Source organism: Eptesicus fuscus, chromosome 1 (assembly GCF_027574615.1).
Source record: "Eptesicus fuscus isolate TK198812 chromosome 1, DD_ASM_mEF_20220401, whole genome shotgun sequence".
In the NCBI taxonomy this organism is placed as follows: domain Eukaryota; kingdom Metazoa; phylum Chordata; class Mammalia; order Chiroptera; family Vespertilionidae; genus Eptesicus; species Eptesicus fuscus.
In genome coordinates, this window is record NC_072473.1 from 71,290,444 (window position 1) to 71,317,362 (window position 26,919).

The 26,919-nt window shown below is 41.1% G+C and overlaps 1 protein-coding gene across 1 annotated transcript; it reads right to left on the reverse strand.

Annotated features, from left to right (window-relative positions):
- Positions 1–15,727: 15,727 nt before the first annotated feature.
- On the reverse strand, positions 15,728–26,676 carry LOC103299724 (nuclear RNA export factor 2). Its single transcript, XM_028132753.2, has 21 exons — positions 26,544–26,676; positions 25,773–25,953; positions 25,390–25,540; positions 24,983–25,066; positions 24,769–24,873; positions 24,574–24,654; positions 24,387–24,456; positions 24,152–24,240; positions 23,926–24,033; positions 23,645–23,754; positions 21,786–21,822; positions 21,209–21,280; positions 21,077–21,132; positions 20,890–20,997; positions 20,711–20,769; positions 20,491–20,606; positions 20,354–20,396; positions 19,731–19,803; positions 19,016–19,198; positions 15,907–15,967; positions 15,728–15,772 (listed from the first exon to the last, which is right to left on the reverse strand). Exons 1-21 carry the CDS (start codon positions 26,674–26,676, stop codon positions 15,728–15,730), a joined length of 1,965 nt encoding a protein of 654 aa, XP_027988554.2.
- Positions 26,677–26,919: the final 243 nt, after the last annotated feature.

The window sequence follows — 26,919 nt, forward strand, 5'->3', positions numbered from 1 at the left end:
GCTGGCCAATGTAAAAAATTTTGAGTGTAGCCACTCACCTTTGGCTCCTATAGAGGGAGGGTAGAGTATACTGGATCTGTGTAAGTATAAGCCATGATGGGGGCTCTGGGGGTTAGAGCTTGGAAGGCAGACACCCTGGTTTCCTGTGCTGAGTCAATCTCTAACATTGCAGAGGTCATCATTTTTCTCAGGCAAAACTTTGCTATCCAGGCAGTTTTTGCCTGGGGGAAAGACAGTTGACCAATCCTATTGGAAAACCCCTTGCCTCACCCTGTGGAGTGTAAGACACCCATTAAAAGACTGAGAATAACAATTAGCCTCCAGGCAGAAACTATTGCCCTACCCTGTTGGAAAACCTCTCACCCCACCTGTGGACAATTGCTTAAGGCTACTCAAGACTGAATCCAATCAGTCTTCAGACAGAAGTGGGGCTCTGGAGGCTTTGAGTCATTGCCTGATCTAATTAGTCAAAAACTGTATTTGGATCCCCACCACAGACACTGCCCCAGATGGTTCAGGGAGGTGGATGCCAGCAGGACCTTGCACCCTCTCCCCCATCCCCCCCCCCCCGCCACAGACACCATCCTGGACCACTCAGCAAGGCAAAAGCCAGCGGGACCCCAAGCGACTGCAGCTGACACCAGCAGCACTGGCTCAGGAGCAGGGGAAGGGAGTACAGCTCAGAACAGGGACAATCGAAGCATCAGACTCAAGGCAGACCCAGCCACTGAGCTAAGGAGTCCCTAACCACTGGACTACTAGGGACTTCAACTTCTTGGACCTCAATCAGGTTGCCCAGGGCCAGAAAGTGACAGTGACTCGCATTCGCTTGCACTAGAGAAGTACCCAGGAGGCCCCAAATAGGCACACCAAGGGACCAGATTCAACAATATCAGAGCAAAATCCAGTGAGCCCACAAATAGTGGACCCAAAGCACCTATATAACAGTTGGCATGATGACATTGAGTTGAACCTCACTGGAAGCAAGTCAGAGGGGAGATACATCCCATGAATGTGATATCAACAATGAAATCCAAATTACAACAGGAGAGCCCAAATAACACACACATTCCTAGAGCATCCAGCTCAGGAGAACAAAGAGACTGCTCCATTGGACCCCTCAAGACACTTTCTACGTAAGGCCATCCCACAAAGACTAGGAGGCATAACAATTCTATCTAATACAGAGAAGCAAATACAAAGAGACAGCTAAAATGGGGAGAAAAAGAAACAACCCCCAAAGGAAAGAAAATAAGGAATCTCCAGAAAAAGAAGTAAATGAAATGGAGGTAAGCAACCTATCAGACATAGAGTTCAAAGCAATAGTTATAAATATGCTTAAGGAAATTAGTGCAAATTACAACATCATGAAAAGGGAAGTAGAGACCATGAACAAGGACCAGACAGAAATGAAGAATGTTATATTTGACATCAATAACACACTAGAAGGTATTAAAAGTAGACTGGATGAAGCAGAGGATTGAATTAGTGATTTGGAAGACAAGGTAGAAATAGATACCCAATTGGAGCAGCAAATAGAAAAAAGAATTAAAAAGCAGTAAGATACTTTAAGGGAGCTCTGGGACAACATGAAACATAACAACATCCACATTATAGGAATACCAGAAGAATAAGAGGGTGAGCAAGTAACAGAGAAGCTGTTTAAGGAAATAATGACAGAAAAGTTCCCCAACATGGTGAAGGAAAATGTCACACAAGTTCAGGAGGTACAGAGAGTCCCAATCAAGATGAACCCAAAGAGACCCAGACTTAGACACATCATAATTAAAATGAAAAACATTAAAGACAAAGAAATGATCTTAAAAGTGGCAAGAGTCAGAATATTGCCTACTAATGAGTTCCCATTAGAATGTCAGCTGACTTCTCAATGGAAACACTTCAGGTCAGAAGGGATTGGCATGAAGCACACAAAGTGATGAAAAGCAAGGGCCTAAATCCAACACTACTATATCCAGCAATGCTATCACTTAAAATTGAAGATGAAATAAAAAGCTTTTCAGACATATATATATATATATATATATATATATATATATATATATAAAGGAGTACATTACAACCAAACCAGTAATGCAAGAAATGTTAAAGGGACTGCTTTAAGAAGACAAGGAGAGAGAAGGATCATAGGCATAAAGAAAATAAAAATTGCAATAAATAAATACCTATCAATAATAACCTTAAATGTAAATGGATTAAATGGTCCAGTCAAAAGACATAGGGTGACTGAATGGATAAGAAAACATGACCCATATATAAGCTGTCTACAAGAGACTTACGTCAGAATAAAAGATACACACAGACTGAGAGTGAAAGGATGGAAAAATATATTAAATGTAAATTAAAAGGATAAAAAAGTTGGGGTAGCAATATTCATATCAGAGAAAAATAGACTTCAAAACAAAGACCATATAATAGATAAAGAAGGCCACTTCATAATACTAAAGGGAATGATTCAACAAGAAAATATAACCCTTGTAAACATATATGCACCCAATAGGAGCACCCAAGTACATTTAAAAAACTGTTGATAGACTTTAAGGGAGAGATTGACAGCAATACAATCATAGTAAGGAATTTTAACACCCCACTGACATCGCTGGACAGATCTTTCAGACAAAAAATTACAAGGAAACAGAGCCCTTAAATGACACACTAGTTCAGATGGATCTAACTGATATTTACAGAATATTTCACCCCAAAGCAACAGAATATACATTATTCTCAAGTACACATGGAACCTTTTCAAAAATAGACCACATAACAAGTCTATACAAATTCTAGAAGATTGATATAATACCAAGCATCTTCTCAAATCACAATGTCATGAAGTTAGAAAACAGCTACAATAATAATAATAATAATAAAACAACTCAAAAACACTCAAATACATGGAGGCTAAATAGCATGTTATTAAATGGGTTACTGGTGAGATGAAGCAAGAAAATAAAAACTTCCTGGAAACAAGTGAAAATGAACACACAACAACCCAAAACCTATGGGACATGGCAAAAGCATTCCTGAGAGGGAAATTCATAGCACTCTAGGCCTGCCTCAATAAACAAGAAAAAGAACTAATAAATTATCTAACCCTACAACTACATGAATTAGAAAGAGAACAGTAAGAAAAGCCCAGAGGGATGAAGGAAATAATAAAGATCAGAGTGGAAATAGAGACTAAATGATATAGAGACCAAAAAAACAACAACAAAAACAAAACAAAACAAAAAAAACACACAAACAAACAAAAAACACAACAGTACAAAGGATCAATAAATCCAAGAGCTGGTTCTTTGAAAAGATACACAAAATTGATGAACCTCTAGCCAGACTCATCAAGAAAAAAAGGGTCGAAATAAATAAAATCAGAAATGAAAGAGGCGATATAACAACGGATATCACAGAAATACAAAACATTGTAAGCATGTACTATGAAAAGCAAAATGCCAACAAATTGGACAACCTGGGCAAAATGGACAAATTCCTAGAAACACACAATCTTCCAAAACTCAATCAGGAAGAATCATAAAACCTGATACCTGCAAATGAAATTGAAGCAGTAATTCAAAAACTTCCAGCAAACAAAAGTTCTGGGTCAGATGGCTTCACAGGTGAATTTTATCAAACTTTCAAAGAAGAACTAACATATCCTCCTCAAACAATTACAAAACATTCAAGAGGAAGGAAGATTTTCAAGCTCTTTTAACAAGATCAGCATTATCCTAATTCCAAAATCAGATAAAGACACTACACAGAACGAAAATTATGGGCCAATATCCCTGATGAATATAGATGCTAAAACCCTCATCAAAATATTAGCAAATAAGATCCAGCAATACATTAAAAAGATCATTCACCATGATCAAATGTGATTTATTCTGGATGAAAGGTTGGTACAATGTTTGCAAATCAATAAATGTGATACATCACATAAACAAAATGAAGGATAAAAGTCACATAATCATATCAATAGATGCAGAAAAAGCATTCAACAATATCTAGCACCCATTTATGATAAAAATCTCAGCAAAATGGGAATAGAGGGATCATACCTCAACATAATAAAGGCCATATATGAAAAAACCTACAGCAAACATCATACTCAATGGGCAAAAAATTAAAGTGTTTCCCTTAAGATCAAGAACAACACAGGGATGTCTGTTTCACCACTCTTATTCAACATATTGCTGGAAGTCCTAGCCACAGCAATCAGACAAGAAAAAAAAAAGGCATCCAAATTGGAACAGAGGAAGGAAAACTGTCATTATTCGCAGATTACATGACATTGTACATAGAAAACCTTGAAGACTCCACCATAAAACTACTAGATCTAATAAATGAATTCAGCAAAGTAGTAGGATACAAAATTAATATCCAGAAATCAGTGGCATTTTTTTTATTTTTCATTTTTTCATGAACAGTGGCATTTTTATATACTAATAATGAACTTTGAGAAAAACTAAGAAAACAATATCATTTACCATTGCAACAAAAACAAAAAATAAGGTACCTAGAAATAAACTTAACCAAGGAGGTAAAATACCTGTACTCAAAAAACTAAAGGACATTGAAAAAAGAAATAGAGGAAGATACAAAGTGAAAGCATATACCATGTCCATGGATTGAAATGATTAACATAATTAAGATGTCAAAACTACCCAAAGCAATTTGTAGATCAACACAATTCCTATTAAAATACCATATGGCATATTTCAGAGATCTAGAATAAATACTTCAAAAATGTATAAGGAACCAAAAAAATACCTCTAAAAGCCTCAGAAAATTTGAGAAAGAAGAACAAAGTTGGAGGGATCACAATACTAAATATCAAACTGTACTACAAAGCCATTGTAATTGAAACAGCCTGGACTTACACAAGAACATGCATATAGATCAATGGAATAGAACAGACACCCCAGAAATTAACCAACGCCTTTATGGTCAATTAATATTTGACAAAGGAAGCAAGAGCATGCAATAGAGTAAAAACCAGTCTCTTTAATAAATGGTGTTGGGAAAATTAAAGAGGTACACAAATAAGTGAAACTACAACATACACAAGAATAAACTCAAGAATAAACATGAAAGACTTAAATGTAAGTCACGAAACCATAAAAATCCTAGAAGAAACCACAGGCAGTCACATCTCAGACATCTCTGATAGCAATATGTTTGCTGATATATATCTCCAAGGGCAATGGAAACAAAGAAAAAATAAACAAATTGAACTACATCCAACTTAAAAGCTTCTGCACAGAAGACATCAACAAAATGAAAAGGAGTCCCACAGTATGGGAGAACACACTTGCCAACAATACATCTGGTAATGGATTAATTTTCAAAATATATAAAGAACTTATACAGCTCAACATCAGAAGACAAACAACCCAATTAAAAATTGGGCAAAGGACCTGAATAGACACTTCTCTAAAGATTACATACAGATGGCGAAGAGAGATATGAAAAAGTACTCAATGTCACTAATGATCAGAGAGATGCAAACTAAAACTATAATGAGGTATCTCCTCGCACCTGCCAGAATGGCTACCATCAACAAATCAACAAACAATAAATGCTGGTGAGGATAATTAGAAAAGGGAACCCTAGTGCACTGTTGGTGGGAATGCAGAACGGTGTGGCCACTGTGGAAAAATTATGCTAAGTGAAATAAGCCAGTCATAGAAATACAAATACCATATAATCTTGCTTATTTGTGGAGTCTAATGAGCAAAATAAACAAAATAAAACCAGAGGCATGGAGCATTGGATCATACTGAGGGATGTCAAAGAGGAGGGGGGTGTGAGAGACTGGATAAAATAAGGTGAATAGATTAGCCAAAGAACATATATGCATAGGCCAGGGTAACAGACAACAATGTGGTAAAGGCTATGGTGGGGGATGGGAGGGGGCTGGGTCCAGGGGTTGGGAGGAGCTCAGCAAAGAGGGAAGGAAATGGGGGACATCTGTAATAGTGTCAACAATCAAAATAAATTTTAAAAAAGAAGCTGGAACCCCCCCAAAAAATAACAATCTAAATTTACACCTTAAGAAACTAGAAAAAGAGGAACAAACAAAACCCACAATGAATAGAATACAGGAAATAATAAAGATCAAAGTGGAAATAGATAAAATAGAAAATATTAATGAAAATAAGAGGTGTTCTTTGAAAGGATAAGTAAAATTGACAAGCCTTAGCAAGACTCATTAAGAAAAAGAGAGAGAGAACACAAATAAAACTAGAAATGAAAGAGAAGAAATTATGATTGACACCAAAGAAATACAAAGGATCATTAAAGAATACTATAACCAATTATATTCCAACAAATGGGGAAAATCTAGAAGAAATTGATAAATTTCTAAACACATAAAACCTTCCAAGACTAAAATAAGAAGAAACAGAGAATCTGAACAGACCAATTATTAGTAGTGAATTTGAAGCAGTAATAATAATATAAAAAACTCCAAACAAACAAAAGCCTAGGACCAGCAGGTTGCCACAGGTGAATTCTATCAAACATTTAAATAACTTATAACTACCCTTCTTAAGCGATTCCAAGATATGTTGAACCAGCCCTGTGCCCCTGGAATGAAACCCACTTGATTGTGATGTGTTATTTTTTTAAATGTATTGTTGTATTTGATTTGCTAGTATTTTGTTTAGGATTTTTGCATCTGTATTCATCAGAGACATTGGTCTGTAGTTTTGTTTTCTTCTTCTAAAAATATATTTTTATTGATTTCAGAGAGAAAGGGAGAGGGAGAGAGAGACAGAAACATCAATGATTAGAGAGAATCATTGATCGGCTGCCTCCTGCACACCCTCTACTGGGGATCGACCCCGAAACCCGAGCATGTGCCCTTGACTGGTATTGAACCTGGGACTCTCCAGTCTGCACACCAATGCTCTATCCTCTGAGCAAAATAGCTAGGGCATGTAGTGTTCTTCTTTTGTGCTATCCTTGCCAGGTTTTGGTACCAGGGTTATGTTGACTTCATAAAATGTGTTAGGAAGTATTGCTTCTTCTTCAGTTTTTTGGAAGAATTTGAGGAGTATTAAATCTTCTTTGAATGTTTGGTAGAATCCACTGGTGAAGCCATCTGCTCCTAGACTTTTATTTTTTGGGATATTTTTAGATGGTTGTTTCAATTCCTCATTGCTGATTGATATATTTAGATTTTGCAGTTCTTTTTTTTTTTATTTGATCAAAACTCCATTTCCCAGTTTAATAATAATAGTAAACAACTCAAGTTTCTTCCGTCACAAGCGTGATGAGATACAGTCTTGTTGTCATGTATAAAAGGGACACTATTGGAGATTAGGTAAGCATCTGGACTATATTAGGTTCTGAGGATTTTATATCAGGTAAGAGCCACATGTACTTTAAAAACCTTAGAATTTACACAGCATTTACTTTAACCAGTCTAACCCTCAATTTATGGGGTAGTTCTCATATCATATCTGGAATTATTTACAGTTGTCCCTTGAACATGGGTCCACTCTATATTGGATTTTTTTTCCAATTTTTTTAATTAAGGTATTATATGTGTACATATTTTGCCATTGCCACCCCCCACCCCACTCCCATATATGCCCTCACCCCCCAGAGTTTTGCATCCATTGGTTATGCTTATATGCATGCATACAAGTCCTTTGATTGATCTCTTATCTCCCCCACCTCTCCCTAACTTTCCCCCTGTAATTTGACAGTCTGTGTGATGCTTTACTGTCTCTGTATCTATCTTTTTGTTCAAGTTTATAATGTTCTTTATTACCCATAAATGAGTGAGATCATGTGATATTTTTCTTTCATTGACTGACTTATTTCACTTAACATAATGTTCTCCAATTCCATCCAGGTTGCTGCAAATGATGAGAATTCCTTCTTTTTTATGGCAGCATAGTATTCCATTGTGTAGATGTACCACAGTTTTCTGATCCAGTCATCTGCTGACGGGCACCTAGGCTGTTTCCAAATCTTAGCTATGGTGAATTGTGCTGCTATGAACATAGGGGTGCATATATCCTTTCTGATTGGTGTTTCTAGTTTCTTGGTATATATTCCCAGGAGTGGGATTACTGGGTCAAATGGGAGTTCCATTTTCAGTTTTTTGAGGAAGCTCCATACTGTTCTCCACAGTGACTGCACCAGTCTGCATTCCCACCAGCAGTGCACGAGGGTTCCTTTTTCTCCGCATCCTCGCCAACACTTGTAGTTTGTTGATTTGTTGATGATAGCCATTCTGACAGGTGTGAGATGGTACCGCATTGTTGTTTTGATTTGCATCTCTCGGATAATTAGTGACGTTGAGCATGTTTTCATGTGTCTCTTGGCCTTCCTTCTGTCTTCTTTTGAAAAGCTTCTATTTAGGTCTGTTGCCCATTTCTTTATTGGATCATTTATCTTCCTTTTATTAAGTTGTATAAGCTGCATGTAGATGTTGGAGATCAAACCTTTATCAGTGATAGCATTTGCAAATATGTTCTCCCATGCAGTAGGCCTTCTTGTTGTTTTGTTAATGGTTTCTTTTGCTGTGAAAAAGCTTTTTATTTTGATGTAGTCCCATTTGTTAATTTTCTCTTTAGCTTCCATTGCCCTAGGGGCAGTGTCAGTGAAGAATTTCTTTTGGCATATGTCTGAGATTTTGCTACTTGTGGATTGCTCTAGTATTTTTATGGTTTCCCATCTTATGTTTAAGTCCTGTATCCATTTTGAGTTTATTTTTGTGTATGGCGTAAGTTGGTGATCAAGCTTCATTTTTTTGCATGTATCTGTCCAATTTTCCCAACACCATTTATTGAAGAGACTGTCTTGACTCCATTGTATGTTCATGCCTCCTTTGTCAAATATTAATTGAGCATAGTGGTTTGGGTCAATATCTGGATTCTCTATTCTGTTCCACTGATCTATATGTCTGTTCTTGTGCCAGTACCAGGCTGTTTTGAGAACAGTGGCTTTGTAATACAGCTTGAAATCTGGTATTGAGATCCCTCCTACTTTATTCTTCTTTCGCAGGATTGCTGTGGCTATTCGGGGTCTTTTTTTATTCCAGATGAATTTTTGGAGAGTTCTTTCAAGGTCGGTGAAATATGCCTTTGGTATTTTAATGGGGAGTGCATTGAATCTATAGATTGCTTTGGGTAGTATGGACATTTTAATGATGTTGATTCTACCAATCCATGAACATGGTATGTTCTTCCATCTGTTTACGTCTTCCTCTATCTCTTTTTTCAGTGTCCTGTAGTTTTCCGTGTATAGGTCTTTTACCTCCTTAGTTAAGTTTATTCCTAGGTATCTTAATTTTTTTGGTGCGATGGTAAATGGAATTGCCTTTTTAGTCTCTCTGTCTGTAAGTTCACTATTGGTGTATAGAAAGGCCATAGATTTCTTGGCGTTAATTTTGTATCCTGCTACATTGCCAAATTCATTTATTAAGTCTATTAGTTTTTTGACGGAGTCTTTCGGATTTTTTATGTACAATATCATGTCGTCTGCAAATAAAGACAGCTTTACTTGTTCTTTTCCAATTTGGATGCCTTTTATTTCTTCTTCTTGTCTAATTGCAATGGCTAATACTTCCAGTACTATGTCAAACAGGAGTGGTGAGAGTGGGCATCCCTGTCTTGTTCCTGTTCTTAGGGGAAATGTTTTTAGTTTTTGTTCATTGAGTATGATGTTTGCTGTGGGTTTATCATATATAGCTTTTATTATGTTGAGGTATGAGCCTTCTATTCCCACCTTGTTGAGAGTTTTTATCAAGAAAGGGTGTTGGATTTTGTCAAATGCTTTTTCTGCATCAATTGATATGACTATGTGATTTTTATCTCTCAATTTGTTTATGTGATGTATCACGTTTATTGATTTGCGGATATTATACCATCCTTGCATTCCTGGGATAAATCCTACTTGGCCATGGTGTATGATCTTTCTGATGTACTGCTGGAGCCGATTTGCTAGAATTTTGTTGAGGATTTTGGCATCTACGTTCATGAGGAATATTGGTCTGTAATTCTCTTTCATTGTGTTGTCTTTATCTGGTTTTGGTATTAGGGTGATGCTGGCTTCATAGAAGGAGCTTGGAAGTGTTCCTTCCTCTTGAATTTTTTGGAATAGTCTGAGGAGGATAGGTTTTAGTTCTTCCTTGAATGTTTGGTAAAACTCTCCTGTGAAGCCATCAGGCCCCGGGCTTTTGTTTGCCGGAAGCTTCTTGATGACTGCTTCAATTTCGTCCATAGTTATTGGCCTATTGAGCTCTTTAGATTCTTCTTGATTGATTTTTGGAAGGTTATATTTTTCTAGGAATATGTCCATTTCCTCCAGGTTGTCCAGTTTGTTGGAATAGAGTTGTTCGTAGTATTTTGTAACAATCCTTTGTATCTCAGCGGGGTCTGTTTTTATTTCACCTCTTTCATTTCTGATTTTGTTTATTTGGGTCCTCTCTCTTTGCTTCTTGGTGAGCCTGGCTAGAGGTCCATCAATCTTGTTTATCCTTTCAAAGAACCAGCTCTTGGTTTTGTTGATCTTTTGTATTGTTTCTTTGGTCTCTATGTCATTTATCTCCGCTCTGATCTTTGTTATTTCCTTCCTTCTGGTTACACTGGGCTTTTCTTGCTGCTCTTTTTCTAGCTCTTTGAGTTGTAGGGTTAAGTAATTTATTACCATTGATTCTTGTTTTTTGCAATAGGCTTGTAGAGCTATGAACTTCCCTCTCAAGACTGCTTTCACTGTGTCCCATAGATTTTGGATTGTTGTGTTTTCATTGTCATTTGTTGCCATGATGTTTTTTATTTCTTCCTTGATCTCTCTGGTGACCCAGTCATGGTTTAATAGCATGCTGTTTAGTCTCCAAGTGTTTGATTTCTTTGGATTGTATTTATTGTAGTTGATTTCCAGTTTTATGCCACTGTGATCTGAGAAGACGCTTGATATAATTTCTATCTTCTTGAATTTGAAGAGACTTTGCCTGTGACCCAGCATATGGTCTATCTTTGAAAATGACCCATGTGCACTTGAGAAGAATGTATATTCTGTGGCTTTGGGGTGAAATGTTCTAAAGATGTCAATTAATTCCATCTGGTCTAGTGATTCATTTAGGATTGCTGTTTCTTTGCTGATTTTTTGTTTAGAGTATTTGTCCAGTGGTGATAGTGGGGTATTAAAGTCTCCTACTATGATTGTATTGCTATTAATCTCTCCCTTGAAATCTTCCAGGAGTTTTTTTATGTATTTGGGTGCTCCTATATTGGGAGCGTATATGTTTACCAGAATTATTTCTTCTTGTTGGATTTCTCCCTTTAGTATTATGAAGTGGCCTTCTTTATCTCTTGTTATGGCATTTACTTTGAGGTCTATTTTGTCAGATATAAGTATTGCTACCCCAGCTTTTTTTTCATTTCCATTTGCCTGAAAGATATTTTTCCATCCCTTCACTTTCAATCTGTGTGAGTCTCTTGTTCTGAGGTGGGTCTCTTGTAGACAGCATATATATGGGTCGTGTTTTTTTTATCCATTCAGCTACTCGATATCTTTTGATTGGAGCATTTAGTCCATTTACATTTAAAGATATTACTGAAAGGTATTTGTTTGTGGTCATATCTATTTTTGTGTCTATATTCCTTCTTACCTGTTTATTTCTTCTTTTTACAGTATTCCCTTTAGCAATTCTTGCATTGCTGGTTTGGTGGTGATAAACTCCTTAAGCCTTTTTTTATCTGCAAAGCTCCTGATTTCCCCTTCAATTTTGATTGATAGTCTTGCTGGATATAGTATTCTTGGATTCAGTCCTTTGCTTTGCAACACTTTGTATACCTCCGTCCATTCACTTCTAGCTTGTTGTGTTTCTGTTGAGTAATCATTTGACAATCTGATGGGTGTTCCTTTGTAGGTAACTCTCTGTCTCTCTCTTGCCGCCTTTAAGATTCTCTATCATTTATATTTGCCATTGAAATTATGACATGTCTTGGTGTGGGTCTTTTGGGGTTGATCCTGCTTGGGACTCTCTGTACTTGCGTAACTTTTATCTTTCCCATATCAGGGAAGTTTTCTGTCATTATTTCTTCAAATAGATTTTCTAATCCCTGCTGCTCTTCTTGTCCTTCTGGCAGCCCTATTATACGCATATTACTTCGTTTCATGTTGTCCCGAAGCTCCCTTAGGCTTTCCTCCTGCTTTTTAATTTTTTTCTCCAATTGCTGTTGAGATTGAGCTTGTTTCTGTACCTGATCTTCTAACTCACTAATTCGGTCCTCTGCTTCTTGTAGTCTACTGTTGAAACTTTCCATGGTGTTTTTGATTGTAGCTATATCACTTTTCATTTCTTCCTGATTCTTGCATAAGTTGTTTATTTTCTCATCCATCCGATGTATAAATTCCACGACCATTACTCTAAACTCCTTTTTGGTCATGTTGCAAGCTTCAGTTTCACTGATTTCCTTTCTTGGCGACTCCACATTTTCTTTCCTCTGTGAGTTATTTCGTTTCCCCATTCTGGCTATCACCAGAAAGCTCAAGCTTCTGTTTGCGTGGACCTGGGCCGTGTGCTGTGGGGACTTCACTCCACCCGAGTTTCACTGAAGTGCTCTGACACTAGGACGTGTGGCTGCCTTTGGTTGGTGGGAACCAGACTTGCCCAGGGTCAGTGTCCCCAGTGTTCCGTGTGGTCTCGTGTGCACACTTAGATTCAGGGGCCCTGTCTGCACCACACTGTTGGTATGTGCCGAAAATGAGATCCTTAGCATGTGCCAGGAGTCAGAGTTTCCCTGTGTCTGCACCAAGACTCGAGTGTCAGAGTCTCTGTTGCCTTGTGCGGTTTCTCGTTGAGACTCAGGGTCCCTATGTGTGCATGCACCAACAATTGGGGTCGCTGGCTCTTAGTGTGAATGCGCTGTGAGTCAGGGATCCCAGGCAGCTGTGTCCAGCGTGCCAAATTCCCTGAAGTGGAGCTGCGACCTGTGTGTGCTCTCTCTACTGAGCCAAACCGGCTTGGGCGCACACTCTTGATTTCCTGAAGGTGAGCTGGCTCTGTGCACTCTACCGGAGTCCCGGAAGGGGGGCGGAGTCTGTCATGCGCGCCAAATTCCCCAAAGGGAAAGCCCCTCTGTGCAAGCTCTAAGATTCCCTGAAGGGAGAGCTGTGACCCGCAAGCCAAATTCCCCCAAATTCTCCGAAGGGGAGCCCTCTGTGCACACTGACAGATTTCCCCAACAGGGAGCTGATTCTCTCCTGTGCGCGCGCGTGCCAAATTCCCTGAGGGGGAGCGAGTCCCTGCGCAAAGCTCTGCAGCTTGGGCGAGAGGCGGATCTATCAGTTAAAATGGCGCTGTCTGCGCGCCTGCGGGGAGGGGGTAGGCTCTTTGACTCACGGAATTCTGCCGGGATGTCTGGATTCTTGTTGTTTGTTGGTCTGAAGTTGTGATAGCAGTTCTCTGTCCCCAGTGGCTGCAGGGTCCTGGTTTGTGTCAGAAGCCAGGATCCGAGTCTCAGGCAGCTCTGTTTCTCAAGATGGCGTGGTCTCCGTGTCCGCACCAGCCGCTGAGAAGTGTCTGCTTTGTGCGCGGGGCTCCGCCGTCTAGGACTGCCCGGTTAGGCAGCCCCTTGGAAGACGTGCAGAATCTAACTGACCCTAGCTTATACACACACACACCACACACGTCTACACTCTTCTCTATGGGTTCCTCACTCACACTCTCTCTCTCCCTACCTTCCTGCCGGTCGCCATCTTTAATCCTCAGATTTTGCAGTTCTTTGTGATTCAGTCTAGGAAGGTTATATATTTTTCAGAACTTACCCATTTCTTCTAGGTTATTGAATTTGGTGGCATATGGTCTTTCATAGTATTCTTCTGTGATCCTTTGTATTTCTCTGGGGTCTGTGGTAACTTCTTTTTTATTTCTGGTTTTATTTGAATATTTTCTCTTTTTTCTTTATTGAGTCTAACAAGCGGTTTGTCAATTTTATTATTTTTTTCTAAGAACCAGCTCTCTGTTGCATTATTTTGTATAGCCTTTTTGTTCTCTGTTTCACTTAATTCTGCTCTAATTTTTATTATTTTTCTTCGGCTGACTTAGGGCTGATTTTGTTTTTCTTTTTTCTAGTTCTTTAAGAATTAATGTTAAGTTGTTTACTTAGGATTTTTTTGTACCTTGAGATATGCCAGTAATAATATAAACTTTCCTCTTATTACTGCTTTTGTTGTATCCCAACATTTTTGACATGTTCTATTGTCATTCTCATTTATCTCTATATATCTCTTGATCTATTCTTTTATTTCTTCTTTGACCCAGATGTTTTTTAGTAGCATGTTGTTTAATCTTCACATATTTGTGTTTCTTTCCACTTCCTTTTTGCAGTTGATTTATACTTTCAAAGCAATGTGCTTAAATAATATGCTTGGTATGATTTCAATCTTCTTAAATTTGTTAAGAAGAGGTTGTGGAAAAATAGGAACCATAATTCACTGCTGATGAGAATATAAACTAGTACAGCCACTATGGAAAACAGTATGGATGTTTCTCAAAAAATTAAGAATAGAGTTACCATATGATCTAGCAACCCCTCTTCTGGGTATTTACTGGAAATATTTGAAAACATTTGTTTGCAAAGATATATGCACCCCTTTGCTCATTGCACCATTATTCATGGTGGCCAAGACATGGGAAAAAAAAGTGTCCTTCGATAGATGACTGGATAAAGAAGATGTGATACATATATACAATGGAATACTACTCAGCCATAAGAACAGATAATGCCGTCATTTGTGACAATAAGAATGGATCCCAAGAATAACATGCTAAGCAAAATAAGTCAGACAGATAAAAGTCCCACAGGACTGACCATAATCTGAGATTCCATGTTATTGTTATTTGTTTGGAAATGAAAACAAAGGGCTGAACCCCTCAAGCACATGGACACAGAGCACCCAGTGTCAGCTATCTGAGAAATGAAGTGGGAAAACTGGCTGACTCTCCCTCACTCTCAGGTGCTGAAAGGCGGGGGGGGGGGGGCTTTACAGTGGACAGATGAAAAGATAAACATAAGCATGGTGAGAGGTGTGAAAAGGCCCATTTACCAATCACCCGTGTACAAATTGTAAACTTGTTCACAGTATGGTCTTTGAAAACATTCAGATTATTTAGAAGAAGTAAAACATATGAGTCCCCTCTTCCTTCCTTCCACAGCCCCTTTGTACAAGGTCCCAAGCCTGCTTCTGCAGACCTCCAGATAGAGCATCTCACTGATTCATACTGTCTCCAAAGGCCAATCTCTGGAAGCACTATGTGTCCATTCTCATTAGAATCTATTGACAAACTGCCTATGTAGTCAAGCCTGATGTGTCTGCTAGAGACTGCCAGAGTGAATGGGGGAGCTGGGGATGGAGAGGGAAGGGCCTTTCAGTCCTGGACCCATTGCTCATGGTTGGGTACAGGAAGAGAGATCCAAGACACATAACATACAATGTGTAACACCACTCTTTATTATGAAGAAAAAAAAAACAATACAACCACAGTGATCATGAATGGGAAGAATAAACAGAACAAATGGCAGTTCAGGTGGTTAGGTAACTTTGGCTTCTTGGTCAGCCAGGCCTCCAGCCCCAGTCACGGGTATGGCCTTAGGCAGCAGAAAAGAGAAATGATGTGGATGAAGACAAAGATGACATCCAAGAGCACACCTACAAGCACCCAGTGTCAGCTATCTGATTGGGTAACTTTTTAAGGGATTTGTTCGAAGGCCTCCTCTGGGATCTTGCCCTGGGTCTGGAGAGGAGGAGTCAGGGTGTCAGAAGAGCCAGCTCCCTGAGTTTTAGTCCAGGGCACCAACCTCCACCTTCTTGGCCTCCCCCAAGGCCCAGAAACATCTATCTTTAACCCACTTGATACCCAGACCTCACCTTGAGCGTAGCGAAGACCTGAGCAGCTTTGATGTAGTCCCACTCATTGTCCTGAAGGCACCTGGAGTGGGAGAAGATCGAGTGATCTCCATCAGTACCACAGTACAGACACACCGACCATGCAATGCCACCACTAAACCTATGCCAGTAAATCTATGCTGGGATACATGTACCAGAATGAGCACTATGTGTAATGAGGAAGAAAGACCTAGTGAAAACCAAAACGTCTGTCACTAGCATTCATTCCCACTAGAATGAAAAACAGAGATGTTCAAAAGATGAAGTGAGCTTAATATACAGTATATTGATAAAGAAAGATGTTCAAGAAAATAACAAGCCCTAGCCAGTTTTGCTCAGTGGATAGAGCATCAGCCTGTGGGCTGAAGGGTCCCAGATTCGATTCCAGTCAAGGGCACATGCCCGGGCTGAGGCTCGATCCCCAGTGGGGGGCATGCAGGAGGCAGCTAATCAGTGATTCTCTCTCCTCATTGATGTTTCTATCTCTCCCTCTGCCTTCCTCTCTGAAATCAATAAAAATATTTTTAAAAAATAAAATAACAAATGAAAATTTAGAAAATATGTTTTCAATGGTGTTTTATGGCATTCACCATTTTAAAGTGTACAATGCAGTACTTTTTAGTATATAACAAGAATGTGCAACCATCACAAGTATTTAATTCCAAAATATTTTCATTACCTCACAAGGAAACTCCTTAAGCATAAGAGATCACTTTCTATTCCACCCCTTTCCCTAGACCAGGGGTGGGGAATGTCCAGTCAGAGGGCTGTATAAGGCCTGAGAAATCATTTGGTCTGGCCCTGCCAAGGCATTAGGAGTTAGTTAATTAAATGTTTGACCAAATACAGCAGGCTAATTTTTAAGTTGATAATCTTGTATGGTCCATGAATGATGTTATAAATATCCAAATGGCCCTTGGCAGAAAAAAGGTTCCCTGCCCCTGCCCTAGACCCTGGAAATCACAAATCTATTTTCAGTATCTATGGATTTGACTGTATTGGACATTTCATGTAAACAAAATCACACATATGTGACCTTTTGTGACTGGCTTCTTTCACTTAGTGTAATGTCTTCTAGGTTTGTCTATGGCATGATGCATATAAAAATTGTGTTCTTTTTATGACTGAATAATATTCTACTATATGGATATACCAGATTTCTTCATTTATTCATGAGCTAAAAGACATCTGGGTTGTTTCCACTCTTTGGTTGTTAGGAGGAATGCTGTTATAAACCTTCCTGTACAATCTTTTGCATGAATCTATGTTTTCATTGTTCTTATTATTTACTTAGGAGTGAGATTACCTGTTCATATGCATTTTGAGGAACTTCCAAAAAGTTTTCCACAGTGAATGTTGCACTCTATATTTGTACCAGTAACATATGAAAATTCTAATATCTTCACTTCCTCATCTACACTTACGTTCCATTTCACTCAAAAGCCATCTTTTTTTAAAAAATATATATATATTTTATTGATTTTTTACATAGAGGAAGGGAGAGGGTTAGAGAGTTAGAAACATCAATGAGAGAGAAACATCAATCAGCTGCCTCTTGCACACCCCCCATTGGGGATGTGCCTGCAACCAAGGTACATGCCCTTGACCGGAATTGAACCTGGGACCCTTTAGTCTACAGGCTGACGCTCTATCCACTGAGCCAAACCGGGTTAGGGCTCAAAAGCCATCTTAATGTGTATGAAGTGGTATCTCCTCCTTGTTTGACTTGAATTTCCCTAATGACTAATGATGATGAGCATATTTTCATGTGCTTGTTGGTCATTTGTATGTCATCTTTAGAGAAATTTTGATTTAAATCATTTCCCCATTTTCAAATTGGGTTGTCTCGTTAGTGGTTTCAGATATTCTGGAAAGTATATCTTATCAGATATGAGATCTGCAAATATGTTCTCCCATTATGTGGGTTGTAGTTTCACTTTCTTGATAGTGTCCTTTGAATGCACAACAAATTTTAATTTTGATGAAGTGCAATTTGTTTGTTTCTTTGGTTGCTTGTACATTAGGTGTCATATATAAGAAACCATTGCCTAATTCAAGGTCATGAAGTTATACACCTATGTTTTATCCTAAGAGTTTTCATATCTATAGACCTTACATTAGGTCTTTGATCAATTATGAGTAATATTTGTACATGGTGTTTGGTAAGGGTCAAAATTCATTTTTTTGAGTGTAGATATATACAGGTGTCCCAGCTCAATTTGTTGAAAATACTATTTTTTTTCTCAAAAAAATTGGCATCTAATTGAAAATCAATTGACTATAAATGTCACGGTTTATTTCTGGACTCTCAGTTCTATTGCATTGACTATATGTATAACCAAATGTTAGTAGCAGTGTGTCTTGATTATAACAACTTTATAGTAAGCTTTGAAATTCTGGAGATTAAGAATTATGACACCTCCAATGTTATTCTTCCCTTTTACTATTGTTGTTAGTATTCTAAGTCCGCTGCATTTCCATGTGAATTTTATGATAACCATATCAATTTCTTGAAAGGAGCCAGTTAAAATTTTGATAGGAATGGTGTTAGATCTGTGGACCAGTTTGAATAGTATTACCATCTTAACAACACTAAGTCTTGCAAATCATAAACATGGCATGTCGTTTCATTTTTTTTGTCTTACTTAATTCATTCCAAAAATATTCTGAAGATTTTAAAGCATAAGTTTTTCACTGCTTTAGTCTTATTTTAGTCTTATTTTTATTCTATTATAAATGAAATTATTTTCTTATTTCATTTTAAAATAGTTCATTGTAGAAATAGAAACACAAATGATTTTTGTATATTGATCTTGTGCTGTGAAACTGTGCAAAACCTGTTTGTTTATTCTAATAGTTTCTTGGTGGATTCCTTAGGATTTTCCATATACAAGATCATGTCATCTGAGCATTACACTATTTTTAAAACTCTTTACATATCACCATAAAATTAGGATACTTTCGTCATGGGCCTACTATTTTTGGAAGCAAAATATCAAATGCTTCTTTTTCCAAATTGCCTATGTGTTTCCATTATTCAGCCCCATACTGCCCGAAGTACCTCTTACCTTTGAGAACACCCAATACTCACTTTTGAGACCACTGCGGTTTCATGCCAGACTGGATGGAGAAAACCTGCACCATTTCCTTCTGCTCCTGGGAGAAGGTGGGCACAGTGCTGCAGGAAGGTGTGGGCACTGGGATGGAGATTGCCCTCTGAGCCTCATTCAGGTTGGCATCCCTCACAAACAGCTCATCATTCACAATGAACATACTGGGGAAAAATGATACCTCAGACAACTGATGAATGGACAACCCCACACCCTCAACAATTATCCTGCTTCCACTGCCACTCAGCAACCAGATTCCTCCCATACCCACCTGTTATCTGCTCCCCAGATTCCTCTTCCCTTCCCACATCCCAACCCTTGGAGAGATTGCCTACCAGCTTCACTAGATTTGTACCCCTAGCCCCATTGCATTTACTCAGTGAAACAGCCCAAGGGAGAGGACAGTTAATCCCATTTTCAGAGGAAGACATAGGTCACAGAGAGGGTCATGTGATTTCACTCAGGGACAAATCTAGTGAGTGTTGGCGCCATGAAGAGAACCTGAAAGAAACCTGAAACACTTTCAGTGTTCTAACTCCAGAGCCCACGCTCTTAACCCCTATGCAGGACTGTTCCTTGGATCAACCTGCTGGCTTCCCGCAACACTGAGAAAACCCTGAGAACAGGCACTGCCACATTCCCACAGCCCTGAGCCCAGGTTGGGCTGTATGTTCCCACCCAGAGCATAACACTCACCTGGAATCGCTGGCAGGGATAGTGATGAAGGTCCGGGTGAAGGCACGCACAGAACCCTGAGACCTTCCTTCCACTTCAACAACAACAAACAACAATACCCCCTTGGAGTCACACTCACTCAGCATTCCCAAGTCAGGGTGGGACTGCATACTCATGCCCAAGGAGACAACTATTCTCTGGGAGTCAGGGTGCGGGGAATTGGGAGGGCAACATTAGTAGAAATCTGCTTCTACTGAGAAGGAACCTACAATGTGCTGGGCCCTGGGACAACCACTTCACTAGTTCATTTGATTCATTTTTGGAAGCCACCCAAGAGGTGTATTTTGTTATCCCCATTTTGCAAATGAGGAAAATGAGAAGTTAGGTAATGGACCTATTTTGCACAGACAGGATCTGGGATGATAGCCATCAAACCCCACATTTGTGTACTCATCACCCCAGCTGTGCAGGGCTGATAGGCATGGATGCAGGTCAGACCAGGCTGGTTTGGGGGCAGTCTGGAGGCAGGAGAACATGGAGGGAATAATGAAGGAATCAAGGAAGCTGTGAGAGTTCTGAGAGGTAGCCCAGCCTGGAGGAGGGAGCAGTGGGGGACCTGGGGAGGGGTCTCTACACACACTCACCTTCCTTGAACACCCCATTGACACAGAAGCAGAGCATCCTTTCCTACAAAGTAAGGGCATAGGTGATCAGTCTCTACCAACACCTCCTGCCACCTGCATCTTTCTGGGCCTACAGGAGGGAGGAAAAGGGTGCTCACCGACTGCAACCACATATCCACCACAAAGGAGTTGAGGTCATGCTGAGTTTTGGGAAACACACAGAGAGAGCTCACAATGTCACGTTTTGTACGTTTCAGCAGCTGAAAACGCAGGTCTGAAGGGGAAGGACAGAAAAGTTCAGGGTTGCCACATTCTGGGGCCTATGACTGACCCTTCATGCCCCCTTTCCCTGCCCAATCCTCCCCATCCCACACGCACTGGGGTCCTGGAGGTTCTTCATATTCCTGTTATCCTTGAAGTACTCAAACAAGCTGCTTCTAGGAGAAAACACAAAACAGGATGTGGAGGTCCAGACAGTGAGGGTGTTTCCATGAGGTGGCAGATTTCTGCTAGGGAGACAACACGCCTCAAATGAGAGTCTGAACTGTGATACTCACGTGGCTGGGTTGTCTTGGATGAAGGGAATGGTCAAAGAGAAGCAGGCATCATCGTGATAAGCACCGAGGAGACTCTGTCTGTCTCCAGAGTCATAGATCAAGTAATATCTGTGAGGGGACAATGAAGACAGTGTACCTCTATGGACTGGATCTCAAAAGGGACTTTAAAACTTTCAGGGGTTCTTACTGTTGCAGGAATTGCAGGACTTGAGTCTTCATATCATCTAATCCTTTATAGCTTTCCTGGAATCAAAGACATTTGAGATCATGTGGCTGATAAAGCCTCTCTTACAATAGCCCAAGTGTTGTTTTTCCTCACCTTTATTAAGGGCTTTACCAAGTAGGGTCTGTCAATGTCAGTGGTAATTGGTGGGGGCAAATCCTGGCCATCCTGGAGAAGAGAAGATAAGTTAGCAATGAGGACCAGGAAGGTGGTCTTGGATGATTAGCGGAAAGGATGTGCCAAGGAAATGGTGAAGGTCAGAGGTCTGTAGTAATAGTTCCCTGGAAATTCCATGGGCAAGATTCCAGTGTACATCTGCATCATGAGGTCCTGGAAGTCGCTACTATTTTATGTAATTTGTGAGTGTGAGTGTGAGTGTGAGTGTGTGTGTGTGTGTGCGCGCGTGTGTGTGGGTGTGTGTCTGTTTCTCTCTCTCTTTCCCTCCCTCTGTATTCCCTCCCCAGATTGCTTCGTCTTTCTCTGTCTCTCCTTCCCTCTCTGTGTGTGGGTACATTTTTGCAGAGATCATTTCATGTCTTTTTTTAGAGATCCATGTTCCCCACAATGGAGAAGGCTCTGATGCAAACATGTAATCTAAGCAAGACACAAAGGGCTTGAGGGCAGGTGTGGAGGTTGTCAATGTAAGTAAGAGATGATGAATGTAGGCACTTACCAAGCGTAACAACTTGGGGAAGTATTTCCTGATGGCGCTGTCCAAATGCAAAAAGAAAGAAGTGGTTGATAGTTTGGGTTGCAATGCTTCCATTTACTTAAAACACTGATGTAATGAACAGAGACGGGTGTTCTGCCCACCCAGAATCCCCTTTGCCCGCCTCAGCCTCACATTTCAAGGCTTCTGGGTCCACTTCCCTGCTGAGCACTGACCATCTGCCATATGGAATCTCTGAAACACAGTCTCCTCACCTCTCTCCACACCTTCACATTCATATTACCTCCCTTCCTTCCTGCTCCCTCACCTTTTCCCTCCATCCCTCCCTCCCTCTCCATCCTCCTGGTTAACTCCTGCCTAGAAGGCCCTGCCTCCTTCCTCAGTGCCACAACCCTCAGCATTTGGATCCCAGACTCCAGAGCTCCTTCTCCCTCCCTGCCTCCCTTTCCTTCTTCCAGGCCACCACTGATGGCTCCAGAGAGAAGAGGGAATGCGGTGGTGGCCTAGGGCTCTGCCACCTCACTGGGGATCCAGCATCCTGCCATGAACAGGACATGCCCCAGGGATGGCCCAGGACCCTAGGGCAAGGGGGTGATGGAGGGAGGGATTAGGAGACAGGGAGTGGAAGGGGGAAGGATGAAGACAGAAAGAGAGTGAAAATAGGAGATTGGGAAGACATCGAAGTGTAGAGACAAAGGACAAGGAAAAAGAAAAAGTAAAGGGAAGGGAAAGAAGCTCTGCCCTGGCAGTGGGGGTGGGTCAGAGAAGAAGAAAAGAGAAAAGGGGCATGGCTCCCCTGTAGCAGCCCTTTCCTTCTTCTGCCCCTGGCTGGCCCTGGGTCTCCAAGCAGGAATGGAAAGCATGTGTCTGTTAGCCTGTTAGAATGTTCGTTGAGCCTTTGTCACCTGTGGGAGCTCAATGTGAACTGGGCATGGGAAACACACCACCCACAGGATCAGGAGACCTTCCCAGAAGGAGTAAAGGGCCAGGCTGCAGCTCAGCTTAACCTTGGGGATCTGTGGCCCACTCATATAAAAACCACCTTCTCTCTTCATGGCCCCTGTGCATCTTTGTCTGTCTTAGTTGGTTTCTTTTCTGAGGAATCCTACCCATGTCAGGCTACCCAGGGCTCCTCTGAAGGACCGGGCAGGTGTGATGTCTGTAGGGAGGACCAGTGACCCTGAGAGGACTCTCCTTCTGTCTCCTCAAACCCCTCTGCTGTCTGCCTTCCACTGCTGCCTCAAAAGGTCCTCTGCTCATTGCTAGTGGCTCACTTCTGGACCCTTTACTAGGGAACTCTGGATTTTACCAAATATGGCCCATCCCTGGTATTACACTGAAGAAATGAATGTGGCCTGGGACCTTGGCATGGGGTGGGAAAGTCCCCACGTTGACCTGGGATTTGAGGGAGAACCTTTATGTGCAAGGGAAAGAAGGTGCCTCCCAGAATAGGTTAGGGATACTTTGTATCATATCAGAAACAGGAAAGACTATCTCAGCATGAATCTGGGGTGGAAGAAGTTTATCAGACCAGATCAGCAGTCTCTGCCTCAAGGCTCAATACTCCTAGTCCTGGGTTGTGGTGGAGCCCTGCATCCTAGAGCTCATTTTGGTGGGCATCCTGGAGAAAACTAGATGCAAAATCAGGAACCAGATCGCAGACCATGAGAACAGGTGAGCATGTCAGAGGAAGGGGAAGAGACCTCTTAGCAGAGGTGAGGGACATAGAGAAGAGAAGGTGGGGCCTTTAGTCTTTCCAGAGGACCAGGGCTGCCACCATCAGTGACATGGCACTGTCAGGGGTAGTTCATGCTCCCAGGAGTCAAAGGACCCCAGGAATGATGAGAGGGGCTCACACTGACCTGACATAGGTAAACTGGCTTTCGAAGTTGTCACACAAAGGGTTCCCTTCCAGCCACAGCTCTTCAAGTTTCAGGCCTTTGATTTTGCACAACTCCCAGGTAGAGTTAAGCTGAGAAATATGGGGGGAAACTGAAAAATAGTCCAAGGAAAAAGGGACATACCAGCTCCTGAACCCACAGCCCACTCCCTTCCCCACAGGTACCTTCACTTACTTCCTGTCATCACTCTGATGAACACTACCACCCATATCAACCCAACTTTGATCTGTCCCTCTTCTCACCTCATTTTTGGAAAGGTTCAGGATTTTGACTGTGGGTACCATCTGTGTAATATCAGACAGGCCATCCAGTTGGTACAGTCTGTTGTTGCGCAAGTTCAGAGACAACAGCTTTGGGGAAGAAGAGTTAGAGTGATGCTTACCATCTAGGACCTTGGAGACAAATCTGCCCACTGTCCCATCTGTTCCACCCCCTACTGTAACACCAGCACTGGGTCTAAGGCCTCACCTCAGGGAAATCCTTTTCAATGATCTGCAGGGTGGCAGCCATGCAGTTTCTCCGGTTCAGGATTATATCAATATCAAGGTGTGCAAATCCTTCAAGAATGTGAGAGCGGGGAATCACAAAGCTAATAAGGGTCCAAGAGCAGCACCAACCCCTCCTTCATTACCATCTTTAAGCCTCCCTCCCAGGCAGAAATCTCTGTCCTCATCTGCTCTAAAATTATTGCTGCCAGCAGTACCTGGGTCATAGAGGAAACTCCGGAGGTCAAGAGCTTTCTGAGAGATATCATATCGTTTTCTCATGGCTAGCTGCAGAGGGAGATGGAGAGATAGCTCTGAGGCTGTGGTGTGGACAAGGAAATCGGGGCTGGAGGAGGAACAGGTGGTTCTGAATGTGGGCACACATATGCCTTGAGTTTGCATTACCTTTAGCTGTTCCATTTCTTCTGGCGCCAGCTTATCCCGCACAGAGAAGGGTACAGCAGAAGTATTGACAAAGATAGCTATCTGCAGAAAGAAGAGGCGGGGTTAGCACCAGGAACTCTAGTCCTACAGAAGGTGACCAGCTCTGCATGTCCTCTTGCCCCAAGACTCAGTACAGATAATGACCTCGACACACACCTTCCAGTTTTCCTCATCACAAATCTTGTAGCTGACATCCTTCAATGCATAGGCAGCACGAGCATCCTGGACAAAGAACTGGGCCCTGTTTTTCACGTAGTGAAACTACAGGAATTGAAACAATAGCAATAGTATCAGAGGCCATGGACCCCAGGTGAGCCAGGTCTCTCCCCATTTCCTATGCCCCTCATGTGGCTTCACTGTCCTCTCTTACCTCCACTGGAGTGAAGGGGACACTGCAATGGCTCTGGATGGAATCCATTAGCCATGTCTTGTCATACTTTGTTCCATAGGGAATCTAAGGGTCAAAAGAAGGCACAAAGACAGGAGAAACAACATGGAACTAAGCCTAGAGAACAGACCTAACACAGTGTTCTTTCCCAACCTTCTACTCAGGTTTATTTATTTATTTCTTTTCTTCTACTCAGCTTTAAAGGGCTTCTAAAGAAGAGACCCTGGACATGATTTCTTATCTTTGTTCTAAATGTGGATTTCCTAAAACCTGTTTTTCTTCATTCAAAATCTCTCCTCCAAGTGATCCGTGTAAGGTGTTTAATGTGGTCTTCCTTTTATAAGGTTCCAGGATACCCCATTTAGCACAGAACTTGCCAGGACACTCACTGTGATCTTGAACCATCTCCCTGTGATTTCATCCTGTGTGTTCTCCATTTCTCTTTCCAGAGGTTTTCCACCTCTCCACACAGTAATATCAATACAGCCTTCATTATGCAATTTCATTTCTCTTTTGTTGCGTTGGACGGCATAGGGAGCACTGCAGGGGGTGCGGGGAGAAGTGGAAAGAAAAAGCGTGGCCATGAATGCTAAGTCTTCTATACATCCTTCATCTCTGACACCAGGACTACAATTAGGATTGCTCAATCATGATTTCACTTCTAACATTCTTCAGTTTTCCAATGAGAAAAGAAAAGGAAAACCATGGACAGTGAAATAGTTGCACAGCTCCATGGGATGCTACATGCAAACCAGGCTGCCCAGTTACTTACTGTCTGACTGGGTACCTCTGGACTCCCCTCTTCTCCATGTATCCATCATCCTTCAGGACGTGTGGAGGCTGAAGCTCATATCCACCATGTTGATAACGACAGGTCCTGTTGCCAAAATTACCTCGCAAAGAATCCCAATCTTTCTCTGTTCCTTGAGGTGAGCTATCACTATCATCATCTTCTGAAACAAGGAACAAAAATACAAGTTTAGAGACATGTCTGTATCCAATTACCATGTTCCACATCTTAGGATAACACTATGACATGGCAACAAAGTGCTACCTGTCCTAAGAGATCAATCCCACAAACCCCAGAAAGGAAAATCCTCTGCCTGTCCAGATAGGAGAGCCTTACTGACAGATGGTGCTATCAGGGGAGAAATAGTTCAGGATGAGGAAGGAGGAGCAATAGCAGGAGGAGGAGGGGAGGAAAGAGGAGGAGAAAGAGGTAACTGTGTGAACCTTTTAAATATGGTGCAAAATTTATAAAGAATAGAGGTGTGTCCATGGGTTAGACTAGATGCCAGCCATACATCAGGAAGGCATATGAATCTTGCCTCTCTCAGAGTTCTCTGACAACCCCTCCAATACATGGAAAGCACCCTCTCTCATGCTTCCCAAACCCAATCACCCACCACACTGATTCCACTAACACTCAGCAAGCTGTGCTTCCTTTGCCAGTGTAGTACAAGTTTTAATGTCAGATGGAGCAGAGGTAGCAGCCTCCTAAACTGTCTTCCTCCATCCTGCCTTGCCCCCAACAAAACTCTACTTGAAATATCCAGAGTGAGCTTTCTCTTTGCCCAGTCTGAAATGCCTTTGAGTTCAGGAGACAGCTCTTCCAATCTCAGCTCTTCTGTAACAAGGGTCTGAATGACAAACTGGAATGATGTTTCAACTACCATTTCCAAATCTCCAGGGATTCTTCTTTTCTCTTTCTGCTATGGATTTCTAATTTGATCCCGCTATGGTCAGAGAACATACCCTGTGTCATTTCAGTTATTTTTGAACTTGTGGAGGTTTGTTTGATGGCATAGAAGATGGCCTGTCTTGGTGAATGTTACAGAGATACTTGAAAAATATTGTACTCTGGGGCTGTTGTATAGAGTGTTCTATTTGTCACATAGATCCTGTTATTTTATTGACTT

Bases quoted from the DNA above. Each gene is read 5' to 3' on its own strand.
- LOC103299724 (XM_028132753.2), bottom strand. From the start codon at position 26,676: ATGGTAGTTGAAACATCATTCCAGTTTGTCATTCAGACCCTTGTTACA. The intron at 21,823-23,644 runs GTCAGTGTGAGC...GCATTTGGACAG, and splicing joins AGCCAGTTTACCTATGTCAG to CGCCATCAGGAAATACTTCC. The intron at 19,804-20,353 runs GTGAGTGTGTGT...TTGTTGTTGAAG, and splicing joins CAATGGGGTGTTCAAGGAAG to TGGAAGGAAGGTCTCAGGGT.